General features: G+C 41.7%; 1 protein-coding gene across 5 annotated transcripts in view; it reads right to left on the bottom strand.

The window, feature by feature from the left end:
• Nucleotides 1–27,051, bottom strand: part of Gm2959 (predicted gene 2959) — a 69,346-nt gene that overhangs the window by 15,495 nt on the left and 26,800 nt on the right. The window contains exons 1-4 of one of the 5 annotated variants that reach the window (XM_030248243.1): nt 3,441–3,594; nt 2,559–2,721; nt 1,462–1,593; nt 585–766 (exon numbers count right to left, since the gene is read on the bottom strand). The exons of 2 other annotated variants lie outside the window; for them this stretch is intronic. In XM_030248243.1, coding sequence (XP_030104103.1) covers nt 595–766; nt 1,462–1,593; nt 2,559–2,721; nt 3,441–3,570 — 597 coding nt within the window. In that variant the 5' untranslated portion in view covers nt 3,571–3,594 and the 3' untranslated portion in view covers nt 585–594. Of the gene's footprint in view, nt 1–584; nt 767–1,461; nt 1,594–2,558; nt 2,722–3,440; nt 3,595–4,759; nt 5,015–6,031; nt 6,135–27,051 lie in introns of those variants that run through there. 2 more of the 5 variants (XM_017316255.1, XR_001781234.1) reach the window with 2 other exon arrangements.

Genomic DNA, 27,051 nt, shown 5'->3' with positions numbered 1-27,051 from the left:
GAGCTCCAGACCACAAGGCCCAGGAATGAAAACTCCAACAGCACTCAAAGAAAATAGGACTGACAAGCTGCTACTCAGGCTCACTCAGTGTGAATCAAGATCTACAGGGGAAAGGGTTGGGGTGGGGGACAAAAACTTCCAAAGGCAACAGTGAAATCCACTTATTTGTCAGTTACACTAAGCTATCATCCCTGCAATCGATGTCCTTCCTGGAATCCTACCTGATCCCCATAAAGCAAATGAGCTTCAGAACTTTACTTCTTCCTTCAAAGCTCTCCACTGATCTAAAGAAGGGCTCCAGCACAGCACCCTTCAAACTTAATATCATGTAGAGTTGTGATGAGTAATCAACTAATCTCCCCTAGTGAACTGCAGATTATAGCAGGGCAGAAACATTTGCTTGCTAAACATATAGTTTCTTGAAAAAGGTTACCTCCAGAGAAAGCCTTGTAGATGATCACCTAAATAAACACTTGGAGGAGAAACAGGTGAGTGCCTGGGTAAGTTGGTGGACTGTTACATTGGATTGTCTATGTTTATGGTTAGCCATGAGGCTAATCTGCCTCTGATACACAGCATCCTACCTGCTACTGCTTAGCACTTGGGATGTATGTTCTTGCTGGCCTCATCACAGAACATCTTTTCTTCACGATAGGATGTTTCCTGGTCAGCCTGCTCTACCAGCAGCTTTCTGTTCTCATTCAGCAACATCCTTACTTTTTCCTTCAATTGATTGCATTCTTTCAGGAGGTAGGTGTGTATGAAGCTGAACCACAAACAAACAAACAAACAAACAAACAAAAAAAAGGTGATTCCCAGCAAGCTTCCATTTGCCTGCCACTCCTCCAAGTACTATGATACCTGCAAGGGTCCTGATCCCCAGACAGCCCCAGACTAGAGACCACAGTATACCCATCAGTCCAAAATAGAGGCAGGTCAAATCCAGGGACCAGCCACATGCGACAAGAAGCAAAGGACTTCTGAAAACCCTGACACTAAGAGTGTCCCATGTACATCACAGAGGAGGAAATGTACCTCATGGTTTGCTTATGTGTCTGTGGTACCAGAAAACCATCAGTAGGAAGAGTGCAAATCCCCTCTGAGGGAGGAGAGGAGACCCAAAAGGTATAAACTCTTTCGATTTTTGTCATGGATCCCAGATCTTTTATTCTGCTGTCAGAACCCTAGAGGTCAGGATTGCTTGAGATTCCCAGCATGGTGGAAATTGTTTCTATTGTGAGGATCCTGAATTTGGAAGAATAAAGACTGATGGTCTTGGACAATCTTCACACTTAGGAAAACTGAGTCCAAGTGGTACAAATCCAAGACCCTTTCCTCAAGGGAGGGCTCCTATTAAGAAACAGATAGTATAGAACTAGAGCTCTTACTTTTGTTCAAAGTCTTAGAAGGACACAAGTATTCCCTGCCTAGTGCAGGGTCTCAGCTGTGTCTGGGACTCACCTGTAGGAATCCTTATCTTCTATGAATTCCTTGTACTTCTCAATGGTATCACTTATTGACTTCGTCATTTTTTCCATATCCAACATTGTCTTCTCATGTTGTGATTTAATGATGGTGAATTCAGTGTTCATCCTGTGGTAGAGCATGGCCCAAAGAGTAAATCATCCTCTGAACTAAGCAATCAAGTATCATGTGCTAAAAGGCTGTATCTGGACTACCCAAGCCAATTGTATGCCACATCCTTGCTCCTTTAAAGTGGGTCCTATTGGTGCTGATTAAATATCTTGAGCAGAAGACAGCAGAGCCAGGGGATCAAATGGAGATGGGTGACTTTCAAGAGCTTCTTACGTGAGCCTGAAGGAATATACTAGTTCTGTGAGATGTTTCTAAAGACTGTCCCACAGGCTTTGGTCCTTAGATATAAGGCTTTTTTCTCCTCTTTGTTTTAAGGCAGGGATAATCCTTGGATCCTATTGCTATATGAATTCTCAGAGGACATAACTAGTATTTACCAAGAAAAAGGCTTTATAACACCTCCTACCCCAGGAGATTCCTATGTGATACCAAGGTAAACACAGGGAACAAAGTACCCTGATGATTAACTTGGGCCTCTAAGGACTCAACACTATCATGCCCTACAAACTGTGTATCAAACAAATCCTCAGACCCCATCAAAGGTCTAAGAACCTCAGATCCTGAACAAAACACACACACAACTAATTTCACACACACACACACACACACACACAATTAAAACACCAAATAAATCCAGGTAGGTTCCATAGTCTCAGAGTACAATGAACAAGATTAGAGTAAAGCAGTAATGACCTGCAGACATTGCACTTTTACACAGTAAAGCAGCAGTTGTGACCAGGTCCTTCCAGCTGTTGTCAGAACCAATCAGACTCCAAGCCCCACAAGGGCAAATACAAAAGAGGATGACTATAGAACACACAGTACTTATCTCATCCAACAATTAAACAACTGTTAAGACTTCTTATAATGAATGTGAGAGATGATACACTCCATTATGAGAGAAAATGTGGGTTTACAGAGAGGACACAATACAGTCAACAGGATACAGGGCATAATTTTACCTGTAGTTCAAATCAGTATTCATGTCAATGTCCAAGATTCGAAAAAGTTCTAACCTCTCAGCATTTATCTTCCTGATATAAAATTTCATATCATCTAGTTTATTCATATTCTTCATATGATTAGTAATGTTGCAATTTTGGGATGATGTTTTCCCAGCAGACACTGAAGATAGATAAACACAAATGCATTTGCATAGTTGATGGCCCAGGCTAGGGGAGACCATTCAGAGTCCCAAGGAGAAGGTTGAGGAAGAGAAAAGCTAGAGACAGGATTAATCACTGAAGAAGCAGAAAGGCTATATTTGAGCTGGTCTGCTAAGCTATATTCCTCTTCCCAACCACCACTGTTGGTCCCAACTAACACAGACTCTTTATTACATTACTCCTTGCCCTGAAATCCATAACCTGCCTCAGATATAAAGATTTGGGGAACATTTTCAGCTCATGTCATATGTTATGCCAAGAAAACCTGAAGTTCATAGTGCTTAGCATCATCAATACCTAGTCATGTGTGTTCAAACTCAAAGTGTCTGAGACCTCAACACATGACCAGGTTAGAATCCTCCTCTGTTCTCTGCATCAGAGACTCATGTATCCTACAATAATCTAGAAGATGAAGTGCTTCAACTCCCTACCAATAAGGGACACATACTTATTCCCATAGTCCCTTCTCAGGGCATTCTTTGACACTTTAAATGAAATTAAATAGCGACTATAAAAGGAGCTGCAGACTTGTCAATTCCTGCCTCTCTCAAATGAATTGTCAGAAATTCTAGTCTCTTGGTCTGTCATTAAGAAAGTCCAAGGCTCCAGCTCTTAATATCTACTCAGGGAAGACTCAGCTCAAGCCTAGAAATTTCCCCAACTCTGCCCAGGACTCACTGTGCCTTCCCCAGAATGATTTCATTCTTCTGTTTTTACAAGAAGGGATGCCAGATTCCTTCTGCCTTGGTCTTGTCTCTCCTTGATCGCCATTCTCCCTGTGAAATAACCTGCTCAGCCAGGAAAACATGCCTGATTGGGAACGCAAAAGGCACTGAAGGAATATCCCACAAGCAGCTTTTGTAACCACAACACAAGTGACATCACAGAAGATTCTAGTTCTCTACTAGATACAATAGAATGTCCATGGAAGGCATTACTGATGATGTCACTGGGAAAGGCTAAGGCCTATTTGATATCTAGTTCTCCTCAAATTGACCAGTTTCTGTTGTGCCTTTCCTGGAGCCTCTCCTGTAACCTGGTAAATACCCTATGGCAAAAAACTCTTTCTAAATTCAGAGCTTTCTCATCTGCTTCATTAGAAGACAAGTGCTTTTGATGAAAAGCATTGATTAGGACCCTGACATGCATAAGAGATTTTTGTTAGCATCCAAATCTCTAGGGATGGTGAATGTAAGAGATATTTCCCAATAATAAATATACTATCTGAGTGAATTCATGTGACATACGGTCTAATTCCCCAGGTTTTCACTGTTACACAAAGGCCAATATCTTTCTCCTATACCTTTAATTGTATAAAACCTGGATAATATTTTCTTACTGTGCATATCTTGATAGTTGGCATTGTTCCTATATACATATCCATGTGTTTCACAAAATTTCCCATTTACAATCCCATCTTTTGCAAGGAAAACTCCCTTTTCTTTGAAACATAGGGGCTCAGCGAAGGACAAATATAAAGTTGTAAACCTTCCGTCCCATCTTCCAATTATTAACTTGCACACCCTCCCTTTCCAAATACAACCAGACAATTAAAGTGGGCATCATTGAGAAAAGGTCAACCTGGACTGTACTGCATTGTAGCCTCATAGCCATCAGTTCTCTAATATCAGTCTTCCTGAGTTCCCAAGTGCAGGCATGAGGATGCTGGGGTTGTATCATAATACTCTACTCATAGCAATCATAAATCTCAGGAGGTAGGGCAAGGAGTGGAATGGCCTGAGTTCAGGTTAAACTTCAATTTTAATGGGTCCATAAGTTCAGGATGGAGTCCCTTTGGCTCTGTCATCTGAGGCTTCTGTGTTCTTATGCTGGGTGTGCTGAGTGTGTGCTATAATGCAACCTGCCCTCAGAGATGCAAGATGAAAAATCATGTATGTCTTTTGCTGGAAGACATCTGCCTTTGACTACCACCTGGAGTCACACAATACCAACATGCAGAGCTCACAATTGAGGGTGTGGATATTGTTGATACCTTAGAAGTTGAGGGCCTTTTCTTCCAATATGGAGCCCATATTTTGGCAATGTGATTTTTCCTTTGGTTTTTCACTATCTGTGGCTTGGTTGTTTCCTGGCCTAAAGGATTCCGGATGCACCAACAAGGGGTCTACTCCATACGTGCTCTTTTTTATCAAGAAAAGGATTGTTGCAGAATCATGCCATGCCAGTAGGAAGGTCAAATAGGCTGTTCTTAGGTCCAGCTCACCTGGTAGAAGACTGAAGACCTGAGGTACCTGGGGAAAGGAAGCAGCACACAGTATCACACAGCTCCCTCTACGGCAACTGCGAGAACTGTAATAGGGTTGTTTGTTTTTTATTACAAATAAAGCTAACCAGAGTTGGTACATGCCTTTAATCCCAGCACTCAGGTTTTTTAAAAAATGTTGTTAGTATTCCTATTGTTTCCTTCGGTTTTTGTTGTTAACTGCCCCAGTTATTTGCACTGTACCTAGAACGTTAAGCCCATGCTCTGTACAGTCCTATCATTCATGTTAGTCAGGAGTGGTTATTCCTCAGATGATCTCATTACTCACTTTCAAAGAAGGAAAACAGTCACAGAGACATTAGTTACCTTTTATGGTCTCCTGTAACCAATTCACCATGACTCTAGAGTGGTATCTCAATATTTTGGATTAACTTAGTTTGTTTTTGAGATGACAGGCCTTTGTGGAAGTCTCCATTTAGGTGGCAGAGGGCCTGGTATAGCTGAAAGAATGGCTGCCTCAGAAGGCCAAAGCTGGCCCTTCAGTGCTTCTGAAGCCTGAGGCAGAAGTCTGCCAGCAACACAGGAACACATAGCCAGAGCATGTTTGGTACTGTATTATGGATGAGCTCTGAGACCAGGATGAAAAGAAGCCTCCAGATTTCTATTAAAGGTGGCACAGTCAGTTTGATGTGAGGGGAGTAATGGATCATTGGGATGCAAGTCCTCCATTTTATTCATCTTTGCTATGTACACAGTATGTGTCAATGACACAGTCACCCTACTTTACAACATCTAGCCATTCTAGATGTTAAAGTGTTTGCCAGTGTATACATACTAGAGTTAGTAAAACAATATATTTTGCCCCATTTTGATAATACTTTAACTTTGTTTTAGTATTAATATAGTTTTTGCTCATTCACATTACATGATGCTTACTGCAACCCCACAATCACAATGTTTCCCCAAAATTCATGAACTCTTATTCTCTGATCAGATGAGGGGCAACTATCTCAGGACATCTCTTCTTCTACCAAAGTCAACTTACCCCGTCCTGTGAAAAGGTGTTGAGGGTGCTGGAAATGGATGCCTTCTGCTTGGCTTTCCTCTTGCTCCATTTCCTGGATATGAGAAGTTCATACAGAACTGTCCTGGAACATGGTGCTGCATTCAGATGGTTCACAAGAAGCCGTGGTTTTGTTAATGTCCCATCAAACCCACTCCCACTAGTGTCCTAAGCCTGGCAAAGGCAATGAGACATGAGGCATCTATTCCAGGAGTTTCCAATTGTTCTCTGAGCAGCAGTACAGCAGCCCACAAAGCTGGCAAAGTTAAGTGAGGTCACACAGGGGACCTAAGAGCATACTGCTTCTTTCCGAAAGTATGTCCTAGAGGTTTACCATATCTAAACACATAGTTTCATAAGCACTGGACACTAAAGTGCTCAACATACATTGCCTTTGTCACTCAATTTCCCCAAATATTAGAAGTCCCCAGATTTGGAGAAATTTGAAGAAAAAAATATGTCCCTGGGGCTGGCAGTACCTCAAAAATGTGTGAGGACAGAGAACTGTTTGAGAATCAAAGAGACCAAATGCTTACCAAGATCAAAGTCGAAACCCAATAGGAAGATCTAAATAATAAGCCATTGGGTGAAACATGAAATTAGGAAGCCATAGGCCACGAAGGTAAGTCTTTGGCCTTCAGGAAGATCTATTTCCAATTTTCTGAGGAATCTCCAGATTGATTTCCATAGTTGTCATAGCACTTTGCACTCCCACCAGAAATGAAGTTTTGTTTCTCTTTTCTCACAGTCTCACCAACATGTGCTTTTACCAGTTTTTGATCTTGGCCATTCTTTATTGGAAATTATACGGCCTTATACCAATCTCAGTCGCTTTGGTTTTCATTTCCCTGAAGACTAAGGACTTTCCACATTTCTTTAAGTGCTTCTCAGCCATTCAAGGTTCCTTGTTGTGAATTTTTTCTATAGTTCTTTACGACATTTTCAGACTGGGTTCTTTTCTGTTTGGTGTTTAGCTACTTGAGTTCTTTAGATATTTTGGAATGGAAGGTTAGTGAAATTTTGTCCCAATATGTAGGTTACCAATTTGTCCTACTGGCTATGCCCTTTGCCTTACATGAGTTTTTCAGTTTCATGAGGTCCCATTTGTCAATTTTTGATGTTAGAACCTGAGCCATCTGAGCGTATTTAGAAACTTTGCCCCTATTCCTGTGAGTTAGAAGCTCTTTCTCAATTTCTCTTTAATTAGATTCAGTGAATCTGGTTTTATGTTGAAGTCTTTGATCCACTTGGACTTGAGTTTTATTCCTGGTGACAAATATGGATCTACTTTCATTTTTCTACATACCTACTTACTGCCAGTAGGACCAGCACAATTTATTGAAGAAGCTTTCTTTTTTCCACTGTATATTTTTGGCTTCTATGTCAAAGATCATGTGTCCATATATGTGGTTAAATTTCTGGGTCTTCAATTCTTTTTTTTTTTTTCTATTTTAAAATATTTTAATCTTACACTTTAAATTTTATCTTGTTTCCTGGTTTCTGGTTCAAAACCTATTATCTCATGCCCCCTCCATTTGCATCTATGAGAGAGTTCCCCACTCACACAAATACTGCTGTCTCCTTGCCCTGGCATTCCCCTACACTGGGGCATTGAGCCTTCAAAGGAACAAGGGCCTCTCTTCCCATTAATATCTGATAAGGCCATTGTCTGCTGCATATGTAGCTAGAGCCTTCAGTTGCTCCATCTGTACTCTTTGATTGGTGGTTTAGTTCCTGTGAGCTCTGGAGTATCTGGTTGATTGACTTTGTTGTTCTTCCAATTGTTGCAAACCCATTTAGCTCCTTCAGTCCTTTCCCTAACTCCTCAATTGGGGACCCTATGCTCATTCCAAAGGGTTGCTGCAAGCATCTGTCTCTGTATTCATCAGTCTCAGGCAGAGCTTCTGAGGAGACAGCTGTAGCAGGCTCCTGCCATCAAACACTTCTTGCCATCTTTGATAGTGTCTGAGTTTGGTGTCTGTATATGGGATGGATCCCCAGGTGGCAATTCTCAGGATGGCCTTTGCTTCAGTCTCAGTTCCACAGCTTGTCTCCACATTTCCTCCTGTGACTCTTTTGTTCACCCTTCTATGACATTTTTTTTGTTATTCTAAATGAATTTGCAAATTGCTTTTCTAAGTATAAGAACAATTGATTTGAAATTTTGATGGGGATTGCGTTGAATCTGTAGATGCATGATGGCCATTTTTACTATATTAATCCTGCCAATCCATGAGAAGGGGAGATCTTTCTACCTTCTGAGATGTTCTTTGATTTCTTTCTTCAGAGACTTGAAGTTCTTGTCATACAGATCTTTCACTTGCCTGGTTAGAGTCTCCTTCAAGGTATTTTCTTTTGTTTGTGACTATTGAGAAGGATGTGGTTTCCCTAATTTCTTTCTCAGGCTGTTTATTTTTTGAGTAAAATAAGGATACTAATTTGTTTGATATAATTCATATCCAGCCACTGTACTGAAGTTGTATATCAGGTTGAGCCGTTCTCTGGTGGTCAGTGCTTCTAACCATTGGTTGTGTGCTGACCCCTGTGGTTGAATTATGGAAAGCTGCTAACCCCTGTTGTTGGAAAGCTGGAAGAAGCTGAGGGCGGAGGCAACCCTGTTGGAGAACAAGAACACACAGTAAACCTGACCCTGGAGATCTCTCAGACACTGCAATACCAACCAGGCTGCATACAACAGCTGTTATGAAGCCCCCAAAATATATACAGCAAAGGACTGCCAGGTCTGGATTCAGTCAGAGAAAATTCACATAAGCCTCAAGAGAATGGAGGCCCTAGAGAGTTCAAAGGTCTGATGGGCGTGGGGGTGGGGACATCCTGTGGACACAGGGGGTTACGGGTGGTGGTATGGCATATGGTATGGGGGTGGACCAGGAGAGGAATAAAATCTGGAGTTTAGCCTGGTGTGGTGACACACACCTTTAATCCCAGCACTCAGGAGGCAGAGGTAGATAGATTTCTGAGTTCCAGGCCAGCCTGGTCTATAAAGTGAGTTCCAGGACAGCCAGGGCTACACAGAGAAACCCTGTCTCGAAACAAAACAAAACAAAAGCAAGCCAAACAAAACAAAAACAAAAAGAAAACAAACAAAAAACCTGGAGTTTAAAATATATAAAGGAAAAAATTTTAAAAATAAAAGAAAGAAAAAAAAGAAGGAATTCTCTGGTGGAACTTTTGTGGTCAGTTAAGTATATGATCCTATCATCTGCAAATAGTGGTATTTTAAACTTCTTCCTTTCCAATATGTATCCCTTTGTCCTCCTTCTGTTGTCTAATTGCTCTGGCTAGGACTCTGAGTACAATATTGAATAGGTAGGGACTTAGAAGGCAGCCTTGTCGACTCCCTCATTTTAGTGAGATTGCTTCCAGTTTCTCTCCCTTTAGTTTGATGTTGGCTACAGGTTTGTTGTATATTGATTTTACTATGTTTAGGTATGGGCCATGAATTCCTGATCTTCCCTAGACTTTTATCATAAATAGATGTTGAATTTTGTCAAATGCTTTTTCAGCATATAAGGAAGTGATCATGTAGTGTTTTTCTTTGAGATTTTTTAGGTAGTGGATTATGCAGATGGATTTCTGTATATGGAACCATCCCTGCATCCATGGGATGAAGTCCACTTGATAATGATGAATGATCTTCATGATTTGTTCTTCAATTTGGTTTTTGAGAAGTGAATTGCATAATTTTGCACTGGTATCCATAAGTGAAATTCAGAAGTTCTTTCCTCGTTGGGTCTTTGTGTGGCTTTGGTATCAGTGTAACTGTGGCTCCATAGAGCACATTGGGTTTCATTCCTTTTGTTTCTATTTTGTGGAATGGTTTGAAGGGAATAGGTATTAGGTCTTCTTTGAAGGTTTGAAAGAATTCTGCACTAAACCCATCTGGTCCCGAGCTTTTGTTGGTTGGGAGATTTTACCCATTGCTTCTATTTCTTTAGGGGTTATAGGACAGTTCACATGGTTTATCTGATCCTGATTTAATTTTGGTACCTGGTATCTGTTAAGATAATTGTCCATTTCATACAGATTTTCCAGTTTTGTTGATTACAGCTTTGTAGTAGGATTTGATGATTATTTTTTTTTATTACCTTGGTTTCTGTCATTATGTCTCCTTTTTCATTTCTGATTTTGTTAATTTGGATACTGTCTCTGTGCCATCAGGTTAGTCTGGATAAGGGATTCTCTATCTTGTTGATTTTGTCAAAGAATCAGCTCCTTGTTTTTTGATTCATTGTATAGTTTTTTATTTGTTTATTTGGTTGGTTGGTTGATTTCAGCCCGGAGTTTGATTACTTCCTGCCATCTACTCCTCATGGGTATATTTGCTTCTGTTTGTTCTAGAAATTTCAGATGTTCTGTCAAGCTGCTAGTGTATACTCTCTCCAGTTTCTTTTAGGAGGTACTCAGAGGTATGAGTTTTCCACTTAACATGGTTTTTATTGTGTCCCATAAGTTTGGGTGTGTTGTAACTTTGTTTTCACTAAATTCGAAAAAGTCTTTAATTTCTTTCTTCATTTCTTCCTTGGCCAAGTTATAATTGAGGAAAGCATTGTTTAGCTTCCATGTGTATATGTGGGCTTTCTGTTGTTTTCGTTTTTATTGAAGACCAGTCTTAGTCCGTGGTGATCTGATAGGTTGCATCAAATTATTTCAATTTTTTGTATCTGTTGTGGCCTGTTTTGTGAGTGATTATATGGTCAATTTTGTAGAAGGTGCCATGAGGTGCTGAGAAGAAGGTATATTCTTTTGATTTGGGATGAAATGTTCTATAGATATCTGTTAAATCAATTTAGTTTATAACTTCTGTTAGGTTCATTGTGTCTCTGTTTAGATCCTGTATCCATGATCTGACCATTGATGAGAGTGGGGTACTTGAAGTCTCCCTTCAGTGTTGTGTGAGTTACAATGTGTGCTTTGATCTTTAGTAAAACTTCTTTTCTGAATTTGGTTGCCCTCGCAATTGGATCATAGATGTTCAGATATGACAATTTATCTCGGTAGATTTTTCCTTTGATGAATATGAAGTGTCCTTCCTTATCTTTTTTGAAAACTTTAGGCTGAAAGTGGATTTTATTTCATATTAGAATGCCTACTTCTCATTTCTTGGGAACATTTGTTTGGAAAATTGTTTTTCAGCTTTTAATTCTAAGGTAGTATCTGTCTTTGTCAGTGAGGTGCATATCCTGTATGCAGCAAAACCCTGGGTGCTGTTTACTTTTTGAGTCTTTTAGTCTATGTCATGTTATTTGGGAAATGAGTCCACTGATGATTGAAAACCACTCTGGAAATCAGTTTGGTGGTTCCTCAGAAAACTGGACATAGTACTACCTGAGGACCCAGCAATAACACTCCTGGGCATATACCGTGAAGATGCTCCAACATATAATAATGACACATGCTCCACTATTTTCATAGCAGCCTTATTATAATAGCCAGTAGCTGGAAAGAACCCAGATGTCCCTCAACAGAGGAATGGATGCAGAAAATGTGATGTAATTACACAATGGAGTACTATTCAGCTATTAAAAACAATGAATTTATGAAATTCTTAGGCAAATGGATAGAACTAGAAAATATCATCCTGAGTTAGGTAACTCAATCACAAAAGAACACACATGGTATGCACTCACTTATAAGTGGATACTAGCCCTGAAGCTTAGAATATCCAAGATACAATTAACAGACCACATGAAGCTCAAAATAAGGAAGACCAAAATGTGGATACTTTGGTTCTTCTTAGAAGGGGGAACAAAATACCCATGGGTGGAGACAGAGAGACAAAGTGTGGAGCACCGACTGAATGAAAGGTCATTGAGAGACTGCCCCATCTGTCTGCCATTCTCAATAGTGTCACTACACCCAGGTGCTATTGTGGATGCCAACAAGAGCTTGCTCACCAGTGCCTGGTATAGCTATCTCCTGAGAGACTCTGTCAGTGCCTGTCAAATACTGAGAAGTATGCTCTCAGCCAACCATTGGACTGATCACAGGGACTGCAGTAGTGGAGATAGAGAAAGGACCCAAGGTCCTGAAGGGTTTTGCAGCCCCATAGGAGGAACAATATGAACCAACCAGTACCCCAGTGATCTTAGGGACTAAAGCACTAGCCCAAGAGTACATATGGAGAGAACCATTTCTCTAGCTGCATATTGTGCAGAGGATGGCTTTGTTGGTCATCAATGGGAGGAGAGGCCCTTAGTCCTGTGAAGGCTCGATGCCCCAGTGCTCAGGAATGCCAGGACCAGGGAGCTGGAGTAGGTGGGTTAGTGAGCAGGGGGAGATGGTAGGGGATTGGGGGTTTTCAGAGAGGAAACCAGGAAATGGAATAACATTTAAATGTAAATAAAGAAAATATTTCAATAAAAAATATTTTAAAAATAATAAATAAACTGAACTTCTAAATTATCCAGAGATTATGAGACTTGAGAAGGTCTTGGCTAATCTTCCTAACCTGTGTGTCCTTGTGTAATTAAGACAGGTTTCTTTGTGTGCTGGGAGGGTAGTTGAAGGAAACAATTTTAATTTTCATCTGGAGGTGGCTTATTCCCTAAGGATGAGGATGAATTCTGACCTTGTCTGTCAGGAATGGCACCGAACCATACATTGTTGTCCCATTTCCAGGCTGCAGAGCCCCACTGGTTTCTGAGCCTTACTGGCTGTTTGCTCTTGTCTACAAACCCTGCTCTCTCTTTTGGAGTAAATTGTCCCCTATTATATGTTCTTAATTTTGTGTTTTGTCTTCCTACAGGATGTTGAGTAACTGCTTAAGTAGTTTCAGGACAACTAATCTTAGTGCTTTTATATAAGATTGAGTGGGATTATCATTTCAAAGTCTGTATATGATCTCCAGAAATCAAAGCAAAGGGTCAATTTGATAATCCCGAAATAAAATAACATGGGAAAGCTTAAAAACCAGTGACTGGACAAGTTAGTCATTTGGAAGAGGTGTTCATCAGCCTCTGGTTCTATCTGTACCTTCAAAGTCTACTCAAGGCTGGACTAACCTGAAGGAGTAAACACGAATCTCAGGGAGCACACAGTGGCCATGGAATACTTTCTCCAAAGATAGATTCATAATCTAAAAGGATGACAAACAGAACTCACCTGTGGAATGGAAACACTCTGGCTGTACAGTCTTATTCTGACAAAGGCTCCAGAATTCAAGATTATGAAACGTAAAACTAGAGCAAATCTGTGTGTAGGACACTATTGGCTCATCAGTCCTGGGATGCACCAGGGCATACAGTAGGCACATATTTGTTTTAAGGAATCCCTACAGGAATGAGAAGACAGGATGAAGATGCCAAGATCATCCCCCTAAAGAGAAGAGCTGAGAATGTTAACTCATCACCTAATTTGTAGAAAAGTCTGTGCTTTCCCTTTTAACTTCCAGCTATGCATGTGTTTAAAAAAGAGAATGAGAAAAGGCACAATGGGGAAATCCCAGCATCTTCAAGAAAACACCATTCTCTTCAATCACAGGAGAGTGGGTTAGGAATGCCTCCCCCACCCACCCGCACAACTCTTCCAGGGAAAACAGAGGCTTTAGAATCTAAAGCACAGACTCACATCTAACCAATGAGAGAGGCATTCTAAGTCAGCTCATACCAGTCCACAGACACTAAATGATACAATCAGAAAACCTTTTGAGATGCAATCCCCTCCACCCTACCACCCACTCCCCCTCCCTTTCTTTTCTCAGAGAGGGTCTTTTGTAGCTCAGGAGGGTCTTGAACTCTGGATCTCCCTGGTTCAGTGTTCCCAGTACCCAGCCTTGAGAGATATTTCTCAAACAATGTTTAACACTAGGCATCAGAGTCTAAACTTCAGAACTTCTAAGACTAGCAGAAGCCATTTTACACCTATATAAAAAAGTCACCACTGTGGGTGTGATTGGCAAACACATTCTTGCACATTTCTGCATTTTCTTAAACTTTATTTACATTATGCTCCACCCTTAAAGTTTCCTTCTAATTATCTGCAAGCTGGATAACTATCTCACTCTGTCTCTCAAAAATCCCCCCACGGACAGGAAAAGTTAAGTAAGGGCTGGAGGGACATTTCTGGGGTTGTCTGGTTTTGTCCCAAGAAAGACACCCAATGCCCTTGGACCCCTTGGGGCAGGCAGAGCAAAAGCTCTTCAGAAAATCTTGGCTGCTGGGAAGCTTTTTTCTGCGCTGTCTAGCAGGGTCCCCGGTTTTATCTAGGGAAACTCAACTCTTAACTTTAGTTGGGCCACCAGCCGCCCTTGCCCAGCACCTTCCTGGACCCCATAGCCAGTGCTCCTGGCTCAACTGACCATGATCCAGTTCTGGAATTCTCCAGGTGGTGGAGAGTCGCATGCCCTCCTCACTGGTCTGCACTCCCAAGTGCTTCAGAGTCAGGAAGTGGCTGCCATTCTTAGGTTGCAGGCCTTGAACACCTTCCTGTAGGCAGGCACTTCTCCAATCTCTGCCATGCACTCATACTGCTGATCAGTGTGACTCAGGCTGTCCTTCTCCATGCTGGCTGCAAGCTGCTGGCGTGGCACAGTGGAACCGGGGTGCTCACTTGCTGCCTTACATGCCTCAGGGACTCCCGGAGTTGTACTGGCCACCAGGCTAGAGGGACCGATCTCCTCTCCTTCCAGAGCAAACCAGGAGCAGCTGCAGTGAAACTCCACCTAGCCAAGTTGCTGCACCTTGCTGGTGCTTCAGGAGAGCGCCAATCCCTCCTCTTCCCCCTCCTCAGGGATTACAAAGTCTGCCCACAATCTCTGCACCGAGGAGGAGGAGACAGGAGGACAAGGAGAAAGTGTGATCAGACTGCCCAGGAGACTTCCACCAGGTTCCTCCAGCTCCCCTCCTCCTCCACTCTTCTCCCCTTGGCTTCCTAATCCGGCCAGGTTTCTTGGAGAAAAATCAAGTTACTTTTCCTCCCAGCAGGGCCCATGCAGTCTTAGGGAGGAAAAGGTTGTTGGGGCCCCTCAGGGGATGAGTGCAGTGCAGGAAGAGAGGGTGCTTGCCCAGCAGCCCAGAGTGTGCCCAGAGCACAGGGGAGGGGAGGCGCCGGGTAGGTCAATGTCATGGCTCAATATTTATACCTATATTCTCCGCATCATAGTTAATATCAGCTGATAAACTGTATAGAAATACTGATGGGTGGTTGCATGCCAACATTTACTCTTCATAGCCCAGTCATAAATCTCTGTGTTTGTACCCTGTCTCTATTGATAGGGAGAACATATTTATTTTTAATGTATTTATTTTACTGTTTGAAAATATTACACACACATATATGTTGATCAGATTGACGCTTTACTCCCCTCCCAATCATCCAATCTGCTCACACCACTATTTCTGACCAAATTCATGTGCTGTTGAAAAATAAAACAGAGCCTATTTATTCATCCCTGAAGAAAACGGACTCTCCTCTCCTCAGCAGCAGTCAGTAACCAATAGCACCTCACTTAAGAATAGGACTTCATGAGTCCCTCTCTCATTAATGCCTGTGTTACTTGGAAAATATCTTCTGTATGTCTTGTGCATACAGTTACAGTTACTGTGCTTTCATGTGTGCAACATCCCTGTCATAGCCAGGGAAAACTGTTTTATTATACCTACCCACTATGGGTAGCTCTTACAATATTTTCCTCTTTTTCTTCTGATGCGTTCCCTAGGCCTAGGATTTATGGTTGATGTATAGCCGTGTCATGGAGCTCTGAGCACTCAACTGTCTCTTATTCGATGTACAATTACAAACTGGTGCTATGGGTCTCTAATAATCATTGTCTACTGTAAAGGGAATTTTCTCTGATGATGTTAAAGGTGTACTCCTCTTTATATCTAAAGGTAAAACTAAGAGACAGTTTTATGCTATTTCCATATAGCAGGATATTACTAGTAAGAACTCCTTTAGGTCCTGTGCTCTGAGCATTCATGGGCATTTGGTTTAATCAATAGTGCCAGTCATGAGTCTTGTCAGACTTTATATCCAGTGAGAAAGTGGTTGGTTGTGCTCACACCATCATACCACTGTTTCCCCTGGGAGCATGTCTTGCCAGGCTGACAATCATTGTATATCTCAGGGTTCAGAGTTGGGTAAGAATGTTGATGACTTTCTCCCATGTTAGCATGTAAGCCATATTCTTTTTTTTTAAATTAGGTATTTTCCTCGTTTACATTTTCAATGCTATCCCAAAGGTCCCCCATACCCACCCCCCAATCCCCTACCTACCCACTGCCCCTTTTTGGCCCTGGCGTTCCCCTGTACTGGGGCATATAAAGTTTGCAAGTCCAGTGGGCCTCTCTTTGCAGTGATGACCGAATAGGCCATCTTTTGATACATATGCAGCTAAAGAAAAGAGCTCCCGGGTACTGGTTAGTTCGTATTGTTGTTCCACCTATAGGGTTGCAGTTCCCTATAGCTCCTTGGGTAATTTCTCTAGCTCCTCCATTAGGGGCCGTGTGACCCATCTAATAGCTGACTGTGATCATCCACTTCTGTGTTTGCTAGGCCCCGGCATAGTCTCACAAGAGAAAGCTATAACTGGGTCCTTTCAGCGAAATCTTGCTAGTGTATGCAATGGTGTCAGCATTTGGAAGCTGATTATGGGATGGATCCCTTCATATGGCAGTCACTAGATGGTCAATCCTTTCATCACAGCTCTAAATTTTGTCTCTGTAACTCCTTCTATGGGAGTTTTGTTCCCATTTCTAAAAAAGGGTAAAATGTCCACACTTTGGTCTTCGTTCTTCTTGAATTTCATGCGTTTGGCAAGTTGTATCTTATATCTTGGGTATCCTAAGTTTATGGGCTATTATCCACTTATCAATGAGTACATATTGTGCGAGTTCCTTTGTGATTGGGTTACCTCACTCAGGATGATACCCTCCAGGTCCATCCATTTGGCTAGGAATTTCATAAATTCATTTTTTTAATAGCTGAGTAGTATTCCATTGTGTAAATGTACCACATATTCTGTATCCATTCCTCTGTTGAGGGGCATCTGGCTATTATAATTAAGGCTGCTATGAACATAGTAGAGCATGTGTTCTTCTTTCCGGTTGGGACATCTTCTGGATATATGCCCAAGAGAGGTATTGCGGGATCCTCCGGTAGTACTATGTCCAATTTTCTGAGGAACCACCAGACTGATTTCCAGAGTGGTTGTACAAGCTTGCAATCCCACCAACAACCGAGGAGTGTTCCTCTGTCTCCACATCCTCGCCAACATCTGCTGTCACCTGAGTTTTTGATCTTAGCCATTCTGACTGGAGTGAAGTGGAATCTCAGTGTTGTTTTGATTTGCATTTCCCTGATGATTAAGGATGTTGAACATTTTTTCAGGTGTTTCTCTGCCATTCGGTATTCCTCAGGTGAGAATTGTTTGTTCAGCTCTGAGCCCCATTTTTTAATGGAGTTATTTGATTTTCTGGAGTCCACCTTCTTGAGTTCTTTATATATATTGGGTATTAGTCCCCTATCCGATTTGGGATAGGTAAAGATCATTTCGCAATCTGTTGGTGGTCTTTTTGTCTTATTGACGGTGTCTTTTGCTTTGCAGAAGCTTTGCAATTTTATGAGGTCCCATTTATCGATTCCATTTTTTATCACAAGCCATTGCTGTTCTATTCAGGAATTTTCCTCCTGTACCCATATCTTCGAGGCTTTTCCCTACTTTCTCCTCTATAAGTTTCAGTGTCTCTGGTTTTATGTGGAGTTCCTTGATCCACTTAGATTTGACCTTAGTACAAGGAGATAGAAATGGATCAATTCACATTCTTCTACATGATAACCGCCAGTTGTGCCAGCACCATTTGTTGAAAATGCTGTCTTTTTTCTACTGGATAGTTCTAGCTCCCTTGTCAAAGATCAAGTGACCATAGGTGTGTGGATTCATCTCTGGGTCTTCAATTCTGTTCCATTGGTCTACTTGTCTGTCACTATACCAGTAACATGCAGTTTTGATCACAATTGCTCTGTAGTACAGTTTTAGGTCTGGCATGGTGATTCCACCAGAGGTTCTTTTATCCTTGAGAAGAGTTTTTGCTATCCTCGGTTTTTTGTTATTCCAGATGAATCTGCCGATTGACCTTTCTAATTCGTTGAAGAATTGAGTTGGAATTTTGATGGGGATTGCGTAAGCCATATTCTAATTTTTTTCCCATTTTTATTAGGTATTTAGCTCATTTACATTTCCAATGCTATACCAAAAGTCCCCCATACCCACCCACCCCCACTCCCCTACCCACCCACTCCCCCTTTTTGGCCCTGGCGTTCCCCTGTACTGGGGCATATAAAGTTTACGTGTCCAAATGGCCTCTCTTTCCAGTGATGGCCGACTAGGCCATCTTTTGACACATATGAAGCTAGAGTCAAGAGCTCTAGGGTACTGGTTAGTTCATAATGTTGTTCCACCTATAGGGTTGCAGATCCCTTTAGCTCCTTGGCTACTTTCTCTAGCTCATACATTGGGAGCCCTGTGATCCACCCATTAGCTGACTGTGAGCATCCACTTCTGTGTTTGCTAGGCCCCGGCATAGTCTCACAAGAGACAGCTACATCTGGGTCCTTTCGATAAAATCTTGCTAGTATATGCAATGGTGTCAGCTTTTGGATGCTGATTATGGGGTGGATCCCTGGATATGGCAGTCTCTACATGGTCCATCCTTTCATCTCAGCTCCAAACTTTATCTTTGTAACTCCTTCCATGGGTGTTTTGTTACCAATTCTAAGGAGGGGCATAGTGTCCACACTTCAGTCTTCATTCTTCTTGAGTTTCATGTGTTTAGCAAATTGTATCTTATATCTTGGGTATCCTAGGTTTGGGGCTAATATCCACTTATCAGTGAGTACATATTGTGTGAGTTCCTTTGTGATGTGTTACCTCACTCAGGATGATGCCCTCCAGGTCCATCCATTTGGCTAGGAATTTCATAAATTCATTCTTTTTAATAGCTGAGTAGTACTCCATTGTGTAGATGTACCACATTTTCTGTATCCATTCCTCTGTTGAGGGGCATCTGGGTTCTTTCCAGCTTCTGGCTATTATAAATAAGGCTGCTATGAACATAGTGGAGCATGTGTCCTTCTTACCAGTTGGGGCAACTTCTGGATATATGCCCAGGAGAGGTATTGCTGGATTCTCCGGTAGTACTATGTCCAATTTTCTGAGGAACCGCCAGACTGATTTCCAGAGTGGTTGTACAAGCCTGCAATCCCACCAACAATGGAGGAGTGTTCCTCTTTCTCCACATCCAAGCCAGCATCTGCTGTCACCTGAGTTTTTGATCTTAGCCATTCTGACTGGTGTGAGGTGGAATCTCAGGGTTGTTTTGATTTGCATTTCCCTGATGATTAAGGATGTTGAACATTTTTTCAGGTGCTTCTCTGCCATTCGGTATTCCTCAGGTGAGAATTCTTTATTTTTTCCCATTTTTATTAGGTATTTAGCTCATTTACATTTCCAATGCTATACCAAAAGTCCCCCATAGCCACCCACCCCCACTCCCCTACACACCCACTCCCCCTTTTTGGCCTTGGCCTTCCCCTGTACTGGGGCATATAAAGTTTACGTGTCCAAATGGCCTCTCTTTCCAGTGATGGCCGATTAGGCCATCTTTTGATACATATGCAGCTAGAGTCAAGAGCTCCGGGGTACTGGTTAGTTCATAATGTTGTTCCACCTATAGGGTTGCAGATCCCTTTAGCTCCTTGGGTGCTTTCTCTAGTTCCTCCATTGGGAGCCCTGTGATCCATCCATTAGCTGACTGTGAGCATCCACTTCTGTGTTTGCTAGGCCCCCGGCATAGTCTCAGAAGAGATAGCTACATCTGGGTCCTTTCAATAAAATCTTGCTAGGGTATGCAATGGTGTCAGCGTTTGGATGCTGATTATGGGGTGGATCCCTGGATATGGCAGTCTCTACATGGTCCATCCTTTCATCTCAGCTCCAAACCTTGTCTCTGTAACTCCTTCCATTGGTGTTTTGTTCCCAATTCTAAGGAGGGGCATAGTGTCCACACTTCAGTCTTCATTCTTCTTGAGTTTCATGTGTTTAGCAAATTGTACCTTATATCTTGGGAATCCTAGGTTTGGGGCTAATATCCACTTATCAGTGAGTACATATTGTGTGAGTTTCTTTGTGAATGTGTTACCTCACTCAGGATGATGCCCTCCAGGTCCATCCATTTGGCTAGGAATTTCATAAATTCATTCTTTTTAATAGCTGAGTAGTACTCCATTGTGTAGATGTACCACATTTTCTGTATCCATTCCTCTGTTGAGGGGCATCTGGGTTCTTTCCAGCTTCTGGCTATTATAAATAAGGCTGCTATGAACATAGTGGAGCATGTGTCCTTCTTACCAGTTGGGGCATCTTCTGGATAATTGCCGAGGAGAGGTATTGCTGGATCCTCCGGTAGTACTATGTCCAATTTTCTGAGGAACCGCCAGACTGATTTCCAGAGTGGTTGTACAAGCCTGCAATCCCACCAACAATGGAGGAGTGTTCCTCTTTCTCCACATCCACGCCAGCATCTGCTGTCACCTGAATTTTTGATCTTAGCCATTCTGACTGGTGTGAGGTGGAATCTCAGGGTTGTTTTGATTTGCATTTCCCTGATGATTAAGGATGTTGAACATTTTTTCAGGTGCTTCTCTGCCATTCGGTATTCCTCAGGTGAGAATTCTTTTTTTTTTCCCATTTTTTATTAGGTATTTAGCTCATTTACATTTCCAATGCTATACCAAAAGTCCCCCATACCCACCCACCCCCACTCCCCTACACACCCACTCCCCCTTTTTGGCCCTGGCGTTCCCCTGTACTGGGGCATATAAAGTTTACGTGTCCAAATGGCCTCTCTTTCCAGTGATGGCCTATTAGGCCATCTTTTGATACATATGCAGCTAGAGTCAAGAGCTCCGGGGTACTGGTTAGTTCATAATGTTGTTCCACCTATAGGGTTGCAGATCCCTTTAGCTCCTTCAGTTCTTTCTCTAGCTCCTCCATTGGGAGCCCTGTGATCCATCCATTAGGTGACTGTGAGCATCCACTTCTGTGTTTGCTAGGCCCCCGGCATAGTCTCAGAAGAGATAGCTACATCTGGGTCCTTTCAATAAAATCTTGCTAGGGTATGCAATGGTGTCAGCGTTTGGATGCTGATTATGGGGTGGATCCCTGGATATGGCAGTCTCTACATGGTCCATCCTTTCATCTCAGCTCCAAACCTTGTCTCTGTAACTCCTTCCATGGGTGTTTTGTTCCCAATTCTAAGGAGGGGCATAGTGTCCACACTTCAGTCTTCATTCTTCTTGAGATTCATGTGTTTAGCAAATTGTACCTTATATCTTGGGAATCCTAGGTTTGGGGCTAATATCCACTTATCAGTGAGTACATATTGTGTGAGTTCCTTTGTGAATGTGTTACCTCACTCAGGATGATGCCCTCCAGGTCCATCCATTTGGCTAGGAATTTCATAAATTCATTCTTTTTAATAGCTGAGTAGTACTCCATTGTGTAGATGTACCACATTTTCTGTATCCATTCCTCTGTTGAGGGGCATCTGGGTTCTTTCCAGCTTCTGGCTATTATAAATAAGGCTGCTATGAACATAGTGGAGCATGTGTCCTTCTTACCAGTTGGGGCATCTTCTGGATAAATGCCGAGGAGAGGTATTGCTGGATCCTCCGGTAGTACTATGTCCAATTTTCTGAGGAACCGCCAGACTGATTTCCAGAGTGGTTGTACAAGCCTGCAATCCCACCAACAATGGAGGAGTGTTCCTCTTTCTCCACATCCACGCCAGCATCTGCTGTCACCTGAATTTTTGATCTTAGCCATTCTGACTGGTGTGAGGTGGAATCTCAGGGTTGTTTTGATTTGCATTTCCCTGATGATTAAGAATGTTGAACATTTTTTCAGGTGCTTCTCTGCCATTCGGTATTCCTCAGGTGAGAATTCTTTGTTCAGTTCTGAGCCCCATTTTTTAATGGGGTTGTTCGATTTTCTGAAGTCCACCTTCTTGAGTTCTTTATATATGTTGGATATTAGCCCCCTATCTGATTTAGGATAGGTAAAGATCCTTTCCCAATCTGTTGGTGGTCTTTTTGTCTTATTGACGGTGTCTTTTGTCTTGCAGAAACTTTGGAGTTTCATTAGGTCCCATTTGTCAATTCTCGATCTTACAGCACATGCCATTGCTGTTCTGTTCAGGAATTTTTCCCCTGTGCCCATATCTTCAAGGCTTTTCCCCACTTTCTCCTCTATAAGTTTCAGTGTCTCTGGTTTTATGTGAAGTTCTTTGATCCACTTAGATTTGACCTTAGTACAAGGAGATAAGTATGGATCGATTCGCATTCTTCTACATGATAACAACCAGTTGTGCCAGCACCAATTGTTGAAAATGCTGTCTTTCTTCCACTGGATGGTTTTAGCTCCCTTGTCGAAGATCAAGTGACCATAGGTGTGTGGGTTCATTTCTGGGTCTTCAATTCTATTCCATTGGTCTACTTGTCTGTCTCTATACCAGTACCATGCAGTTTTCATCACAGTTGCTCTGTAGTAAAGCTTTAGGTCAGGCATGGTGATTCCACCAGAGGTTCTTTTATCCTTGAGAAGAGTTTTTGCTATCCTCGGTTTTTTGTTATTCCAGATGAATCTGCCGATTGCCCTTTCTAATTCGTTGAAGAATTGAGTTGAAATTTTGATGGGGTTTGCGTAAGCCATATTCTAATAACATGAATACTAACAGGAAGGGATTACAGATTAGCACAAAATTGATTTCTCCATGTCCTAAGACACAAGCATACAATGTCTCGACTGAAAGGAATTTACCATTAAGTTTTATGTGGTAACCAGCTCCACAGCAATAAACTATTCTGGTGGTATGGAAAAAATATGTTTAAATATATAAATATTGACTCAAAAGAAGGATAACATATGCCTAGCACTGCACTTTTTAGTAGACTGTTTTGTGTGGCATAGAACCTGTACTCTGTTATAGAGTAACAACATTGAAGTACACACACACAGACACACACACACACACACATACATAGACCCACACACATTTGTGTATATATATATATATATATATGTATAATTAATTTTAAATATTATTTATACATTATATTATAAATATATTTTAAGCATATAATTTATATATTACATAAATATTTATTTCATTATATGATGATTATAAATATATAAAATATATGTTTAATACATATAAATATACATATATATGTTACCATTTACATACACCTGAGTGTGAAGCCATCTACTATAGTATGGTTCTATTTTGAAGTAGAGGTACAGAATATAATCTGAGGGTTCACAGGCTTCTTGGTTAGGTAAGACTGTTGATCACTTTTTCACAGCAGATTTCATACTATGTAGTCTGCAGGGTTTTGGTATTTCATTAACATGAATATTATATAAATAAAGAAAGCTAAGTAAAAGATACCAGACTCTAAAGATTACATAGAGCATGACATTAAGTAGGGCTTGCACATAGTTATGTTAAAATATTTATGTAAAAACCCTCTCCAATCTCTGACACAATTAGATATGATTCACTAATCAGTACAGTATGAGAACTCCCAGATCTCAGCTACTTCAGGCATCTCTAGAAAACGCCTCAAAATAGATGCCTTATTTTCATCTCTCCAATTCTACATAATTCCCCCTTCATCTGCATTTTCTTTTCCACATTTAAAAAGCTAACACACTATTATATTTCACTGATGTATGCTTAGAGTATAATACTACTTCCCTTATAGCTATTGGTCATTGCTAATATGTATTGGTGTTGTTAAATTTTTTCTGTAGAATAAGATTCAGGACATGAACCAAATCCTTGCTCCAGTTTTTGTTTTCCTGCAATAAAAAGCTGGGCTGCAATTCTCACATAAAATCTTTCAGAACACCTGGCCAACATAACCATACTTTGGTCATTAGTGGTGACATTTTCCATTCTGTCCAGGTCAGTCATCGCAACATAGAAACTGGCTGGACGGGTATTGACCTCTTCTGGATAGTTTCAGTACTGCAAGGGGATCTATCACACTTTATCTAGATGTGTTCAGTATTGCCTAGTGTCTTATTCTGGAGTCTGGGTATTTCATGTGTATTTGCATGGGGATCCAAAGGATCTCTTCTGGATACGTTTGGCATTGGAAGGTGATTGATAGCCACCTTTTAATATTTTGAGTACCAAAAGGCAATCTATCCCACTCTCTGGAAAAGGCACTTTGACTTCAGGTCAATTTGGGTGAGGTACTGAGCAGGAAGGTAAGAGCTGTCCTGTGAGACATCAGAAGTCCCTTCCCTAGATGTTGTGTTGTAACCTGGAGAGCCCTGGCATTTTCTGTGATGTTACTAATGTTATGGTGACTCCAACTGCTCTTGGAGCATTCATTAACTACCTTTATAGTTCCCCCTTAGACATGTTGACAAAACTGAACAGGCCTCTTGGAGGAGAGAACAATGAAAATACAGAGACCAGAAAGAGGCAGCCACAAGATGGCCTTCAGTCTTAGTGTTAAAGAGCAAGAATTAATGGTCCGGAGGAAGTCACTGTGAATCCTGGGCATGAAAGAGTGAGCTTCCTAGAGAAGGTGGGCTTGAGCTTGGACTTCCAGTAATGGAAATTGGAGCTTGGAGCTTCTGGGAAGCAGTTTGTTTGATAGAGAGCAGGAATTGTCAAGGCTGCAGCTGCTCTGCAAGAGCTCCTTAATTTCATTCTGACTGTCAGAAGAGGGCATCAGGAGGCAGATTCCTCCTCCTTGCTGCTAGGGCTACACCACAAGCTGACTTTGATCTTAAGATGCTCTCTGGATGACTTTGGTACTGGATGGCAATCTGTCTTATCCCATCTTCTGGATACTTTGGGTACTGAGGATCTAGCACCCTCTTCTGGATATATTTGATATTACATGGAGGACTTTCATCCTTTTCTGCCTGCTTTGAGTATAGGAAATAAATCTAACCCATTCTTCTAGTCACTGAAGCTACTCCATGACACAGCCCTCACGGATCATGTGAATTCAGGCTATGTCCTGGACTACCCTCATGCAGTGGCTGCCACATTCTGCCTCCTATATACTGAGAGCTTCTGGTGCTTATTAAACTAAGTATCCTGATGCCAGGACAACACAGGTTGGGAATCCTTAGTTAGAGATCAAGGGCTTCAAGACCTCCCTCATAGGCCTGGAAGGAATCCCTTCTAAAATGTTCCCAGGAAGTCTGTGCCACAGGGTGTGGCCCACCTCAACCCTGTTACCACATTTTTTTCTTCAGAACACAGATTCTCAGTTGTAGGTTCTTATTGCTACACAGCTACCCAGAGCAAAAAAAAAAAATAAGTATTTGCAGGGAGGAGACTCAATATCAGGATGGCTATATATAATCCTCATGGGATTTCAATGTGCCATCAAGGTGAACATATAGACAAAGAGCAGTGCTGACTAAGGTGGGATTCCCTGCGCATGGAGACAGCATCACCTTGCAACAGGCCCCACTGTAGACTCCAGATTCCAAGGATGCATAGACCCATGGGGGACATAAGCACATATACACACACAGACATACACACACACACAGACACACACACAGGCACACACACACACAATTGGTCCTCTATGAGGAGTCCATGTCTGTAGGCTTTTGCTACACTGCATCCTTGGTGTATTGCTTTAAGGTCCATGGATGTCTGATAGCAAAAATCAAGAAAAGAATATACCCCTGGACATATTTCAAGTTCTGAGACATTTACTACTTTCATCTTAGACACAGGCAATCACAGCTTGGTGGTGCTAAGCACTAGGGAATCCAGGACTTACTTGCATCACATCAGATACTAGCTGACATTGCCCTCCAAGCACAGCATGGCTGGCTAGCTTATGCCATCCAGAGCCAGTAGGACTGCAGTATGTGCTGAGGTACCTGACTAGCCACAGGGGTTGGGAACAATATCCTATCTTGAGAACAGCTGCCCTGATTTTAGGCCAAGAAGTGGGAGGGAGGGAGTGGGTAGGGGAGCAGGGCGGCGGGGTGGGGGGAGGGTATAGGGAACTTTAGGGATAGCATTTTAAGTGTAAATGAAGAAAATATCTAATAAAATAAAATAAAATAAAGAAGAGGAAACTTCTCAAGGAGTAGCTAAAAAGCTCTTGAAGGTACTGGACCAACAGTTTTACCAGTCCCTTTGAATTGTGTCAAACCATAGCAAAGAATTCATAGCCAAACTTGTCAATAAACAGTGAATGATTTATGAATAGATGGGAAACTTCATGGTGCATGCAGAATTCAGAGTTCTGGTCTCAGGAAGTAAAGAATTTTTCTTGAATGGAAACACTACAAAACTCTCAGTAGAGTTCAGGAAAAGGTGGATGGGCCTCATTCTTACTTTGGGCCTATTGTACCCAAATACAGGGAGGGATTCATCCCTATACTATTTGATTGGAATGCCTGCTGCATTGCTTTCCAGGCTCAGAGATAATCAGCTATCCAAACTATAACTAATACTTTTTCATTACCCGTTTTCTCCAGTTCCCCATAAAGGTTATTCATCTGACTACCTGAGAGACAGAGTGGGCTTCTGACTACCACACCATCCCCCAGACACCTTGGACCAATGTCATAGTGATATTGCATAGCTCAAGATGGTAGACAAAGACAACACAATCAATTTGGAAAGGCTTTACATGATTTTTCCACTATTTTACTGGAGAGTTTAGGTAGCATTTTAGCATGCATTCAGCACACCCAGGTCAAGAAGGTAGAAGGAACAGATGTCAATGCCAGAGCCCCTCCTGAAATTATGGATCCATTAAAATTGAGGTTTCACTGGACCCGAGGCCTGTTCATCCTCTATCCATCCAATTGAGTCTTAGGTATCTTATGAATACAGGATCATATTCCAATCTCCAACAGACTCAGGCCTAGAACTGGGAACTCAAAAATGTAGAAACTGGAGAAGTGAGAGCTAATGGGACTA

Source organism: Mus musculus, chromosome 14, assembly GCF_000001635.26.
Source record: "Mus musculus strain C57BL/6J chromosome 14, GRCm38.p6 C57BL/6J".
In the NCBI taxonomy this organism is placed as follows: Eukaryota; Metazoa; Chordata; class Mammalia; order Rodentia; family Muridae; genus Mus; species Mus musculus.
The sequence above is the reverse complement of the archived record's forward strand: the minus strand, read 5'-3'. Positions and strand labels throughout refer to the sequence as shown.